This window comes from Poecilia formosa, unplaced genomic scaffold (genome assembly GCF_000485575.1).
Source record: "Poecilia formosa unplaced genomic scaffold, Poecilia_formosa-5.1.2 Scaffold6, whole genome shotgun sequence".
Taxonomy (NCBI): Eukaryota; Metazoa; Chordata; class Actinopteri; order Cyprinodontiformes; family Poeciliidae; genus Poecilia; species Poecilia formosa.
In genome coordinates, this window is record NW_006799945.1 from 4875498 (window position 1) to 4889574 (window position 14077).

General features: G+C 39.6%; 1 protein-coding gene across 2 annotated transcripts in view; it reads right to left on the reverse strand.

Annotated features, from left to right (window-relative positions):
• LOC103149633 (mediator complex subunit 13L) overlaps positions 1-14077 on the reverse strand; it is a 93503-nt gene that overhangs the window by 17923 nt on the left and 61503 nt on the right. For both annotated transcript variants that reach the window (XM_007568903.2, XM_007568896.2), the window contains exons 4-6: positions 12148-12231; positions 1317-1462; positions 364-570 (exon numbers count right to left, since the gene is read on the reverse strand). In XM_007568903.2, the coding sequence (XP_007568965.1) occupies positions 364-570; positions 1317-1462; positions 12148-12231 (437 nt within the window). The remainder of the gene's footprint in view (positions 1-363; positions 571-1316; positions 1463-12147; positions 12232-14077) is intronic.

The window sequence follows — 14077 nt, forward strand, 5'->3', positions numbered from 1 at the left end:
TTCAGTCATCCCCCCTTCCAGGCATTTTGGAAGACTGAGAGGCTCATTGCAGTTAAAGCAGCACTTTTACTAGTTCCTCTGCTCAAACAAAAGACAGAGAGCAATCAATGAGCTGTTATTGTCTCACCGTTTGCTTTGGGAAAGCAACATCACTGAAGCCTAATGTAATCATTCATTGCTATTTGCATGCTGAAAGGTCAGCAGTGTTCTTTTGTATTTGCTGAAATAAGACGGATTGTGCAGGAAACTGTTTTCTTTTATTTGGTGAATAAACTCCCTTTACATGCCGTATGTTCTTCAAATCTAGTAAATATTTCATTTTTTTTTTACAACTTTGTGTGATGTTTTTTCATTTTGCCATACCTACGATGACATCCACTGCCACGTGAGAGCTGCGGTCGTAGGCTTGCCCTGCTTCCTTTTGTTCCTTCTCTCCGCTCCCTTCTTTCTGTGGAAGCACCATGGGATAGAAGTAGCTCCACTCCTCTATCAGCTTCCGAGCGGCGGGGTCGCTCATTTTGAAGGCCTGCCCCGTTAGGGTCCCGCTCAGGCCATACGGACTCAAAATCACTGCACAGACAAGAGCAGAGCGATCAGAGACTGCAAGGAAAGGAACTGCTTAAAACTAACGGCGATATAAATAAAACGGTTCAACACGATCCAATGTGTTCCCTAATATGTTTGTGTTTAGATCTGTTTTAGTATTTGCACCACCGTAAATAACAGACAGACTAAAGAATTTTTAATGAACTTAAATTTTACTTTAATAAGTTTATTTACTTCTGCTTATGAAAACAGTTACAGAAAAAAAAAATAAAACTGTACTTTCTAAGCTAATACACTTGTACTTATCACAGCCCATTATATAAATTTAAATCCAGTAATGTCAACTCTGCACTATATATGTGGTATAGAAAATATGCAGTATAATAAAGCAACTTTCACGTTTGGTAAATATGTGGAAGAAAGCACAATATTCTCATCTTTTCACCAGTGGCTGTTTTTTCTTTTTTCTTTTCTCCCTGTAACTGTTCAGCATTTTGTTGGAAAGTGCTGCTCTATGAAGCACTTTATAAATAATATTAAGAATATTTTTGAAGTTATTATTATTAGTATTAGTAGTAGTAGTAGTATCATTTCATTGGAGTGACGTAATCTCATAATACAGACTTTTGAAAAATCATAACTTTAAAATATATGCTTCTGCTCAAAATGATTACATGAGAGCAAAAGGCTAATGTATTAATTCTGATATAAATATATATGCGTGTGTGGTTGTGTGTGTTCATGTGTGTGTGTGTGTGTGTGTGTGTTACCTTGCACCGGATTGGAGGAGGTCTGTGCGAGTCGGATGTGGCGCTCCGTGATGTGGTACGCAGGCTGGTGCTGGACGATCTCCACGCTTGTGCACACGTTGCTTTCGCCGTGCAGGAAGAAGGAGAAGGAGCAGGACAGGTGTTCGCTGCAGAAAGAAGATCGAAAAACAACGGAGTTCAAGGCAAAACACATCAAAATAGCCGAAGCACGTAACACGACTCGGAAATCGAGCCTGTCTTTGACAACGACTGGCAACATGGACTCGCGCTCCTGTCTTTGTCCGGTGTAATTACGAGTAAAATCACCTACACAATTTAATTAAGCTCAAATTAAAATGGAACATAATTACTTTTTAATCATGTCCAATTGAGATGAAGCAGACTGAAGATGTTAAACACGCCAGGTTTTTCAGCCTGAGATCTGACATTCGAGGGGAGCTTATCTACAGATCAGAGAACGCCGTCCGACAGCATGTTCACAAAACTCTGCCACCACTCATCTCACACACACGACTCTCATTGCAGGTATAAATCCTCATTTGCGTACGACTGACTGCGATGGCTGCATGTTTACATGTCGCGACTCTCTCTTTATTACACCAGCCAGCGCACAAGTTCATCATGCATTGCTGTGTTGTGTTTTTTTTTTTTGTTTTTTTTGTTTTTTTAATCAAGGAGGAGTAATTGTTGGAGCTTTATTGCAATCTATACAGCAGTGGGCGGGCTGGACGTCATTAACCGCCTCGACAGCTCCACTGATGTATATTTTTAATCTATAAACCACCTCACTACCTGGGTTTATATATATCAGAATTACAATAAAGTCAGCAGGTACTCTAATCGCTTTGTGATTACCCTGCTGCCTATGCAATATCCCCTTTGCCCTGAGGGAGTTGGACCTCCATTTGAGCTGTAATGGATCATCAAATTCAATAAAATGGCCAGTTCCACATGCGCAGCCAGAACTAAACACGCCGTATCTGAGCCGGATGTCTCGGTTCTGACTGCGAAAGCCTCCAGATGGCGCTGGATTCACCCAAGAGGTTGAGAAGGCAAGGTTTTCTGCTTCATAAACACTCCTCGAGCTCCCTGAGAGAAAAAAGAAAAAAAAAAGAAAAAGAAAAAAGAGAAAAATCCCTAATGACAGCAGGTGGTTCGAACATAAGCCTGCACAATCACGGGGAGAAGAGCACAGCTAAAGTGCATACATATGCATGGCTGTGATAAACTGGCACTCGGGCACACAATGCTTTCTCACCCCACAGATAATATCCCGAGCGAAACGCACGGAAACCCGGTGGCAGTTCATCATCTCTGCAGTTCACATTTCCGCAACACATGAGTCAAAAATGCTTTCAATGTCACTGCCCTCCAACCTCGTCCTCGGCGCATCGTTCCAGTCACACGAAGAGCTAAATATAGGTGCACAGGGAAGCTCGGGGAAAACAGCTGCAAGTCAAGGGTACCAATCTGCTCGGCACAAATACACACATAAGCAAAATTAGCAGGGAGGGACGTTCATCTCTGTCGCTTTTGTTTAATTTACAAGGAAAGTGAGATTTCTGCGGACTCATAGAGCTTCAAGACATTCAGGGGGTCCAGCAAATATTGCATTTAAATATTTTTTTAAAAAGTCCAGACATAAAATAAGATAGTTTCCTGTCCTGTTTTAATTTTTTTTTTTTACTGTTATTTGGGAAAATATTTCAGGCTTACAGTATGAAATCTGTACAGACTGTTGGATTAATGGATGGATGTGCATGCTGTCTGTCCTGAGTGACCTGGTCAGAGTGAGTCCCACCTCTCGCCTAATTACCTCCAGTCCCACCGCAACCTTGACCTGACAAGCAGGTGTACAAATTGATTGGAAATTTTTACAAACCTTAATTTTTTTCTGAACTTATCGAGCCCTGGAAAATACTTGAAGCAGTTTTTAGACTTTTCAGTTGTTTTTTTTTTTGTTTGTTTTTTTCCAGATCTGAGCCACTGATGGGTTGAATTATTATTTTCTGAAAGATGTCAACAGTTTTGCATAAATGTAACAATAATGGAGTGAAAATTAAGAATTGATAAAAAAAAAATGCATCTCTTTCCCGTGTTGATATTTGCTTATGTAAGTGTAGACAAAGACTTTAGGGTTTGATTCAGATTGTTCCACTAATGCTACTGTATTCAAAAAAAGAAAAAATCAATGTCACAAGTCTCTCTGACAATGTTTACACAAAGTTTATGTAAGCAATTACAGCCAATAAATTCATAAAGTCAACACTTAAGCATGACAAGTGTAACTCTAACTTGTTTTTTTGTTTTTGTTGTTTGTTTTTTTTAACTGCAATAAAATGTGACAACTTGCAAGTCAGTGAAACAGCAGAGCTACAAAAAGCAGCATCAAACTGCAAGATGACCCAGCTGGGAGATTGATGCTCCCTGTCCTTTTACAAAGGGCATTTTCCTGCACAGTAAGCGGGTGTGAGTGTGTGGACACACCGGGCTCCACACGTCCTCTGGGGGGTTTTGTTCAGTCGGCAGGCATAAGTATGTGTGTGAGAACAGCGGAGTAGGGATGTGTGTCTGTATGAGTACAGGTATTAATAAATGAAGAGGAGAGACGGCTGAGACATAACTAAGGGTTGACAGTACAGGACAAGAGGAGAGTGGGGGGAAGAACTGATCGTGAAGAAAGAGAAGGAAAAGAAAGCAGAAGAAGAAGATGGAGACACGGGGAATTAAGTCAGGTGGGGGTATGCAGGAGCAGGACGGGCACAAAATGGGAAAGTAGGGAGGAGTAAGAGGAAATTAAAGAGATAAGGAAAGGGAAGACCGGAGGAGCCAGACCAAAAGCAGTGTGAGAGACAGAGGAGGAAGTGAATAATTCAGTGCCACACACTGCAAATGCTGCACACATATCGATGAGATCAGAGTTTTAATAGGAGGCTACTGAGCATGATTTTATGGTGAAATCAATCAGCTAATGTAGAGGTATAGGGGAACACGCAGACATTTTACAGTCTGTGTGAATGTGTCACTTGCTCTGGCTTCATGATATCTGCAGGCTCCGTCTTGAATTTTGCATACTGAACATTGTGTGCAACAAATCTGCCAACAATGCCACGCTCCTGAAGGTAGACGGGGGAAAAGCAAGCACATACCCAGCGGTCAGAGCAGCATGTGGACAAGAAGAGTGGCTCGCATGCAGTGCCTTACAAAATGGTCTTTTGAAACATTTCACATGTCAAAAACCTCAATAAATTTACTGAGGATATTATGTAATAGAACAAGACAACATTGTGCCTCATTTTCAAGTAGAAGGAAATAGATCATGTTTTTTTTTAATGTATGCTAATTTTATGATATTTCAAATTATATCCAGACCTCAATGCTGCAAAATGTACTTTCAATGTAATTTGTTTAAGGTCAACTTAAACATGGATGAAATATATAACTTCATTGTGCATAATCTCCAAAAATTGACCAAGAATCAGTTCTGATGGATAAATTCTTTGCATATCTGGTGAAACAATTCAATCACACATAAAAAAAAAGAAAAAGTAATGAAGCAATTTTGTATATTTCTAAAATGAAATGAAATTGATAAAATTAAGTGTCATATTTATGAATAACTACACTAAGTCTTTTTTTCTAATAATTTACATAAGTAAAAAAAACACAACTTCGCGGCAAATTCAACACTAATTCAACTTACTACTGTAATCAGAGTACTTTTAGGAATCATGAATGCACAATAAGATGTTCGGAGTTAACAAAGGCTCACAGCCTAACTTGGATGGTTGCACAGAAAACAACAACTGTTAAAATAGCAAGAAAAAATTACTAAAACATCAATCCACACACTAACCGTTAGGATTACACACCAGGCTTATATCTCCTCCAACAGACCCGTCTTAATCTGATGGCGCGATAACGGTGCTCAGCTAGCAACCACAGACACGTGAACTAATCAGGTATGATAGTATTTTATCTGGATTCTCTTAAATCTGAGAGGTTAATCTGCTTAAACTGAACCTCGAGTGTTCTCCCCGCCACCAGAGGAGCAGCTCCGTGAGTTATCCTCTTCCCTCCAGCTAACCCTTTTCCACACACACGTGTTAAGACGCTCCACTGATGCTTGTGGACCATTGTGGAGGATGTTTACACTCTTGTAAGCTCTCGTGAGCAGCATGTGTACACATCCTATTGAAACTGCTTCCAGAGTGCCCCCACGATTGTTTAATTTATTCCAACACAAACAGAGCGCCAACATGTAGACTCATTCTCGGGCTTTAGTGCAGGTGAATCTAAACGCTGCTGCATGTACACGTTCTCTGCAGTGTGCCGCCACGTATTAGAAGCAACATAAAGGCAAAAGCATTAAGTTTGATGTATTATTCAAGGGCTCTCGGTGGCTTTGAGGAGGACCGTTACCACAATGTTTATGCTACAACAAAATGTATATGGTTTCACAATAATAGGGAGCTGAGCTGCAGGATAAAATTACAGATTTAAGTACAGAATTCATGAAATTGCGCTTCCATAGGTTTTTGTTTCATATACGGTGCCTTCCTGTCCCTCCCAAAGAAAAACAACTCCACAGCATGATGCTGACACCACCGTGTTTCCCTGTCTGGCCATGTGTAAAGACGCTCCATGTTTTTGGTTGGTTTTTAGCCACACATAGCGTTACACATACTGCCCAGTAAGAGACCAACTGGTGGTGGAAAGGCCAGTAAAATGGTATGCTCAGCTGCCATTGTGAACGATAGACTGAACAGTATTTTGTCAGATGTTGAAAACTTAGGATAAGACATTTAAAACACTCCTAACTTAAATTTATCCACAATTTTCTCCCTGACCTTCATGGTGCGTTCCTCTGTCTTCATGATGCGATTTGCTCACTTTTGTTCTCCGACAAACTACTGTGGCTCTCACAGAACATTTGTGTTAATACTAGGATAGTTTTGCACTTCATTGACCTACTAGTGGACTTTTCAAGGTGATCTTATTAACTTATCAGCAGAAAGATGGACAAGAGCAAATGCATGTGGTTCTTTTCTGATTTTTTTTTCTTAAAGATACACCTTTTCCAATACTTTAAAAGACACAACTTCAACTTAGTCTATCAAAATGTTTTTATTTGTATAAAATAAAATTAATTCTATCATAATTAATTGCTGGTATAGTTAGTCACATAGGATCCTAATCAAAAACAATGTCAAGCAGTTTGACAGCATTTGCAAGGTACTGCATTGTTGCAATAAAAAAAAAAATGAAAAGGATCTGGTCATGTCTCTCATCATTCTCCTTTCTGCTCCAACATATTTTTTTCTATTTCTTTCTCAACTTTAACACGTCTTTCTCGGCTACCTGTGCAAAATTGCAAGTGGCAGCACCTTAAGTGTCCACTCCTCAGACACACAGAACATATGAAAGAGTAAATGTAAAGGCACCACATTTAAGAAAATCATGCACTCATGAAAGAGCTGTGTCGGATTAATGCAGACAATGACTAAACGACACAAACTAATACCTCTGCAGGAAAGGTTACACTATGTCAAGTCAATCACTGAGTTCTGTACAAACCTTTTGCACAATGAAAGCAATCGACAAATTCCCTGGGGATTGTTAAAAGTGGTGTAACTTTTCATCTCTATTCTTACATTCAGTCACACATTATATCCAGTCAGTCACCACCTTCCAGTTCATTCACTCAGCAGCTACTTATCCATCCAGTCGGGCTGTCAGTGCATCTAGCAATCTGTGACTTGAAGGAGCATTTTTCTTGTCTGTCACTGTTCTAATTTAACCTGTCTACAACAGTTCCAACCCTTAATTACACCGTGACTTAAAGCTTACATGCTTTTACCAAATGGCAAATTGTCCTCACTTTCTCCTAAGCACATCTGTCAGATTGGTATTTATTTAAGACTTAAAAGTGTATATGATCACTAATAACATATTAGAGTAATGTAACACACACAATGAGATGCAGAAAATTAGATTTAAAAAAAAAACAAACCTTTATCTCTTTTTCTTTTGTATGGGGGGATGTTTTTGCTAAGTTTCTGAATACACCAGAGAGCGAGGAGCAAAAAATACTAAGATGAGCAAAATTAGGTCAGATAGATTTTTTTTTTCTTTTTTGCTGGCATGAGTACAATTCAAGTGAGTTCTTACAAGCTCTGTCTAGCTTCCTTTCCCTCCCGCCGATCTAAATTTATCATGGCATTTGATTTGTGCAAACACATAAGAGCAAACAAACAGCACCGACATCAATGAAGTTATTCCACAAGTCTAAATGAAGATGCTGTCTCCATACCTGTGGTGTGGTAATGCTGAAAAAATAAAGAAATGCTGTCGTGACAGAAAGCACACTAGATTTTTTTTTATAAATATAACAATCTTGGTGACTGTTTTACGTCTTTTAGTTAATTTTCATCATTTTATAATTGAAGAAAATTGCAAAAACCCAGTTCTGTCAGGTCAGCGAAGAATTTCCGAGATTAATAAAGCAAAAACAAAAGGCAGCTGCCATGTTTTTCATAGCAGAGAACAGGTCTGCTACTCTGAACTACAAATATTATTTATGCATGAGTTTATGGCCATTAGTGAAATGAAAGCTGCAATATAAAAAACACTGAGCGTTACACTTGGCATGCAAAGAATTGACTGAACTAATGAGGGAGACAGACTCTAATACATCCATTCAGCCGTCTATGGCGATGATTAATTTACGACCCCCCACCTTCTCTGATCCCCACCGCACCACCACCCGCGCCTCCCCGCTCCCCCCGCTCCTCCCCTCTCTGATGCCTCGTCTCCCCGTCCTCACTCTGCATCCCTGTAACGCTCTCCCCCTACTCGTACGTTCTCCCCTCGGCGTCTGATGCAATGTGTTACCAACCCAGAGAGCTTTCCTCCCATTCAGACACAAAGAGGGAATGAGAGTTGGGTTGAGAGGAAGGAGTGAAAAGCGGGGAGCAGGGCAGGGGAAGGAGGGGGGAGCGGTTGTGGTTGAGGAAATCATCTCCTGGATCTAACGCAACCCGCTGTGCCCAATGGACACAAACAAGATAAACACCTGATAAGCCCTGACAAAGACAGCTATGCCAAGGCACTGAAACTGGCACGGGTGTGGAAGCATGGCATGAATGCTTCGCATCAATACGCCCCCTAATGGGGAGAAAAGGCACAGTGTGGAAGTAGAAAAAAAAAAAGAGACAAAAGAGGTAATGAGATAAGAAGTCATTGTTAGTGAGAAATGTTCCCTCGTGGGCTGAAAATATTGCTGGTCGGGGATCTGAAGGTGTTCTCACACTCTCAACTTTGGGGCAACTTTATAACAATAGGAGCAAGAGGCGGTGTGGGAATATGACTGGAGATAACAGGTGGATATCAGCACTTCTTTTGTGCCACTGTGTGGTACAAAAAAGGTGTTGTAATAAAAATTCATACTCCTCACCTACACAGCACACACGCATGATTCGGGTTTGTTTTGGTGGGAGCTCTCAGGAACATTTCTGTCTTTCTCTCTCCGTCTCCCTTCCCCATCTTTGCCTTCAGGATGTTCAATAATTCACAAAAAAAAAAAAAAAAGCAAGTCTGAATCGTCTCAGCAGGAGGGATGCGGCATATTCCGGCGGAGCTTTCGAAACGAGGAGGAATTAACATGATGTACAGAAGTCTCACTGCCACACACACACACACACAACAAAGGCCTGTGAAACTTCCAGAAGAGTCTCGGCACTCGTGTTTATATATGCGCATACTCATGGAGGTGTCTTCTACCTTAATGCTTTCCACTCCTGTTGCTCTATTTAAATTCATATTTTTCTTGACTTTATTTCATTGCATTCCCATGTTGAGTTATTTCTGATTATTTCTGTCTCAAAATCTCTTCTATAGAAAATTAGAACATTGGCTTTACTTGTTATTTCTAACTGCATTTTTCTAATCTTCTCTAAAATAAATTAAAAGCTTTATAGACAAAGAACAAAATAAAATCTGTACAGTTTAGCTATAAAACATCCATGATAAATGAATATTGTCTTGATTTTGTTGAGCAACAGACAAAGGACATTGTAACTTCAGGGGACAGGAAACTTCATTCAAATAGAAAGGCTCACAAATGTTCTTTTAAATGTGGTTAGTAATCATGGAAAAACACACTTTCACACTTTCATGGTAAATTGACATACAAAGCGACCTACAAGAACTGCAAGTGCAATCAATTGCCCTCTTTCAATCTGAATTTTGTGCGTAGTGCCACGTAGTGCGGCCAACTTATTTAAGTCGCACCTAAATCATGCAGGACATAGGAACTTGAGAGGCAGGACTGGGAACCCCTGCTTTAAAAGCTAAGGCCCTGAGTACCTGCCAAAAAAACCTTTGATACATACAACTGTATGAAATCCTTTAATTAACCTCAGTTGTAGTTGATTTTACACAATCAGATAAAGGTGTTTTTTGGTCTCTAATGGTAAGTGTTATCTACTTTTCCACGATAAGAGCATGTAACTTAAATTGGATCCCCTTCAGACTGAATTCATTATTGAGCCCTTGTTGGGCTAAAGGCTACACGTGTTAAAACCATATTGAAAGCCTGAAAGATAGCAGTTAAAATTTTAATAAAGCTCCAATAAACAATTTCTGAAACGGCCTATGTCCTTGTGTCCCTCATTTCATTCTTTGTGAATGTGATCAGACTGAGTGGAATATTACGGAAGAAAAGGGTACTTTCCAACTCAATTAGTCATACCTTTCAGAAAAAAACAAAACAAAAACATATACAACCTTCATTGATTTTGCTGTTAGACTACATAAAAATCTTATATGCTCTGTGTTGAGGAGTGTTTACAACTTAATTAACAGCAAAGGTTCATCCACAGCTCGGCCTATTAGAGCAGGGAGGGAGCATGGAAACCTTGTTCTGTCTGCAGCAGCTTCCTACAGCTGCTTCTGGGGTATCCCCAACCGCTCTGAGCCAACTGGGAGATATAATCTCTCCAGCAGGAGCTGTGTCAGGACTGGGACTCCCTCTCCACCGCTAAGGTATGTAATAGCAACCGCATCACAGCAGGAGCTGAATATAAACTCCTCCATCTTCATACATCTGAGAGGCTAGAAGGGCAAATGTACCAGCCATTACAGGCCATTATTATTGCATGAAGTCGATCAATTAAAAAAAAAGTAGATCAAGGTTTAAGTGTTGACATAAATCCTCTTAAGTGGATAAATTCACGGCTCCCGCAGCGTATTCCCTGGTTTTATGATGGACTTGAGATTCATCCCTTATACGCATTTGGCGGGCCCTTCTACCTATTGAAACTTTGGCAGTCAATACAATATCTGTTCAAGTTTCTGCCTTTCTTTGCTTCAGTCTGAAGCAGATTTCACCCAGACAGTGCCTTCGTAGACAGAGATGTCACCATCACATCAGCTCCGCACACCAAATTCCCCAGATATAAACTGAACAAGTGACATACACTCTCTCTCTCTCTCTCTCGACGTGTCAGGCAGTGTGCCTAAATCAGGGACTTCCACCTGCTCTCGGCTGCTGAACCTCACTATGCTATGGCACATCACGGCAGAGTGCAATCGTGTCAGCAACTTTCTGCAGAGAGAGACTTCCCTGTGCATCACTTACTTTGCACCATGCACTGATAGCAAAGATAATATAAAAATACAGCAGCCTCTAATCTTCTTGCATGAACCACCTCTTTCTGTTATTCGTGGCATGGTCGAAAACAAGCCCAAACAAAATAAAACTTTTATTTGTGTAAACATCCTACCAATAACTAAGCTATGTGTTGTGATTTTTTACTGCTAGGAAAGCCTTGAAAATGCTGTTTTTTTAATGCTTTTACAAAGTTTTAAAAAACCTCAAATTGTGTTTCAGACAACATATGTTAAATAACAAGTTATGTCTTACCAATGCAAACATGTATAAGTTTAAATGATCAAATTTAGTCAAAACTTTTTTTTTTTTTTAAAGGACATAACCTTTTGATTTATATGTTTTTACTCAGACACCAACTTCAGTGTCATCATGTTTCTTCCGGTACTTCAGCAGGCGTAAATTCCCAATAACAGGATATGCAAATAAGGAATAAAAATGTACTTAATGTGCAATTGACAACTATGTTCTCGATTGTGGTATTTCTCTTGTGGTCTGTCGCCCTGGGCAGACGGCCATATTACACAAATAAAAAACCACCATCCCCTCTAAGCAATAGATTAGTTTTTTTTTTTTTTTTAAATGACACCACTTTGATGGCAAAGTGGTTTCCCAGCAGTTAGCAAACTCAACATGTTTCAATGCAATTGAAACAGTGCTATGTCAGAGATGTGAGGAATGTTGCATCCCCATTGCCCGGAAAAGTGGGCAGAGTGAGCTGTGAAAGGGATCTATAATGCCTGAAGCAACAAGTTGAACTGTCATCACACCCACCCCTCGTTTTACTCCGTTTCAGTCTCTCTGTCTGTCTCCCACGCTGACAACACTGTTACACACCATGACATGTGCAAGCACACACACACACACACACACACACACACACACACACACGCACACACGTCTCTTCACTCAGGGAAAGAGAGAGAGAGAGAGTGAGAGCGCTAACCTCTGGACACCATTCACATGCTCTGTTTCTCTTTTACGGACTCACCATCGGCCTGCTGCTGGAACATCAAGGCTTAACAAATACTGCATCACATGAAAGTCAGTCACGCCGCCTCACAGAACGACATTACCGCGCTTTTTCTTTCTTAGAGCATCGCATGTACTAATGCTGACACACAAGCCATCTTAATAAAGAGTGTGTATGCAGTTTCTTACCTGCTGCCCAATGACTTTTCTTCTAGTTCATGTGGCTTAAAGAACCATTTTCCAATCCTCACGAAGCCCTTATCGTTCAAACATCTGAGCAAAAGAAAGACGTCAAAATTAGAAAATTCTTTCTGACGTCTATGCATGATTGACATAAGATCTAAATGATAGCAAACAATTCAAATACAATTATTTCACAAGGTAAAAAGTTTGATTCATAATAGAAACATGTTTTATAAAATATTGTCTAAGCACTTTATGACTGTAACTGAATGATAAAACAATGACCATATGTTTTTTTTCATGACACTCAAGCAATAACTGAGTATTTGAAAAAGAGCACACTCATCCATGCAGACATAAAGCTGTTGTAATCCAGCCGTAAACTCACTATGATTGTTTGTAGGCATCACAAAATCATAGCAAATGATAACAACTTTGAAATAATGGTTTGTTCTTTTTTCACCTCTAGCAAGTTTAAGTTCCTTCCAGGTACCATTTTGAACATAACCCAACGTAAAGCTTTATATCCTAATGAGCACCTATGGCATTTTTCAGATGAAGTTCAGAACAGTTGCACTATGCCTGCATGCCTGACAATTTTATTCCTGCATTTTGCCACAGTCAATGGAGGCATGCACAGTAGGGGGCGGGTCTTAATTTGGAATATCATCTACTGTTCAAAGGAAGAGAGTTCATCACGTCTCTGTTCAAACTTTCCTTTTTACAAAGTTATTTTTACTGTTATTGGGGGCAAATCGTCACACTGGCTGATCCAAACTCTGCAAAGAGGCTTTAACATCTTTGGATTCACGTTCAAAACATCTACTGTATATGTATCCTAAAAGGACATAGAAGATAGTAAACCGTTGAGACGCAGAACAATGAGAAAAAGAACTACTAAATGAAGAGGCATTTTTCTTCAGCGTGCAATTTTAGGGTAATTTTACTAATACAGTTTATTTGTCATTTATTATTATCATTACTGATGTATTACTTTTATTTCTATGCACTCTGAAAATCCACAGTGGAACCAGTTATCACATAGCGCTTTCATGTGCTGATCTCTGAGCAGATTAAAGCGGTGGGATACTTTATATCCACTAATAAATGATAATAAACTCAAAAGCCTGCTGCAGCGGCTCATAAATCTTTCCCCATAAATCTGGTGGAAGACGTTTCCCTTTATTGACTCAACAAAACGTCTGTGTCTCATTAGTTGATTTCCTTCAGACACTGAGCACCTTCTTGTTATGAAACATATCGCTGAGCGCCGGAGCCGAGCCGTCCTGAACACCACGTCTGACTCATAACGTGAAAAAAAAAAAACATATTTATAACATTCAGCTTCACTTCTAATTTAATTAGTTTTCTCAATTATATTAATTACAATACCGCTGAAATCCAGCAATATTTGTAAATCACGTCAACATGGGATACTCATTAGATGCATTTGTGTAGATTGTTGCAGCTACACAAGAGCAAAGCAAAAGTGATCCCTCTAGTGTTGAAACAGTAAGCTATAAAAGGAGTCAGCTCCAAGGTAATAGGAAGGTTAATTCTGCCTTTCCCCTGTGATGATCACTGAGGCTTAACTTAATAGAGAGCAAATATGTGCTGCTTCATTTAACAGATGGCTCCGACTCAGAAAGGAGAGCTTTGGGTGCTTGAGCAAGTGATTCAGCGCACAGATTATAATTTCATTAAGATGAAACTTATGACAGAAAAGGTTACATGTATGTTTAACTTTCAGCTGTTGAAATACACAGTAAATAACTAATGGCATGTTAATTTAGAGCTACATAATATTATATTGTGGGTCTGATGAAAAATATTTAAGTGCATTATGCTATAAAGTACTTTCTTGGTGTTATGCGTTGCAGTAGCATTTCCTCTTTTTTTTTTTTTGTTTAATTTAAAGGTGTAGTCAGTGTAAATT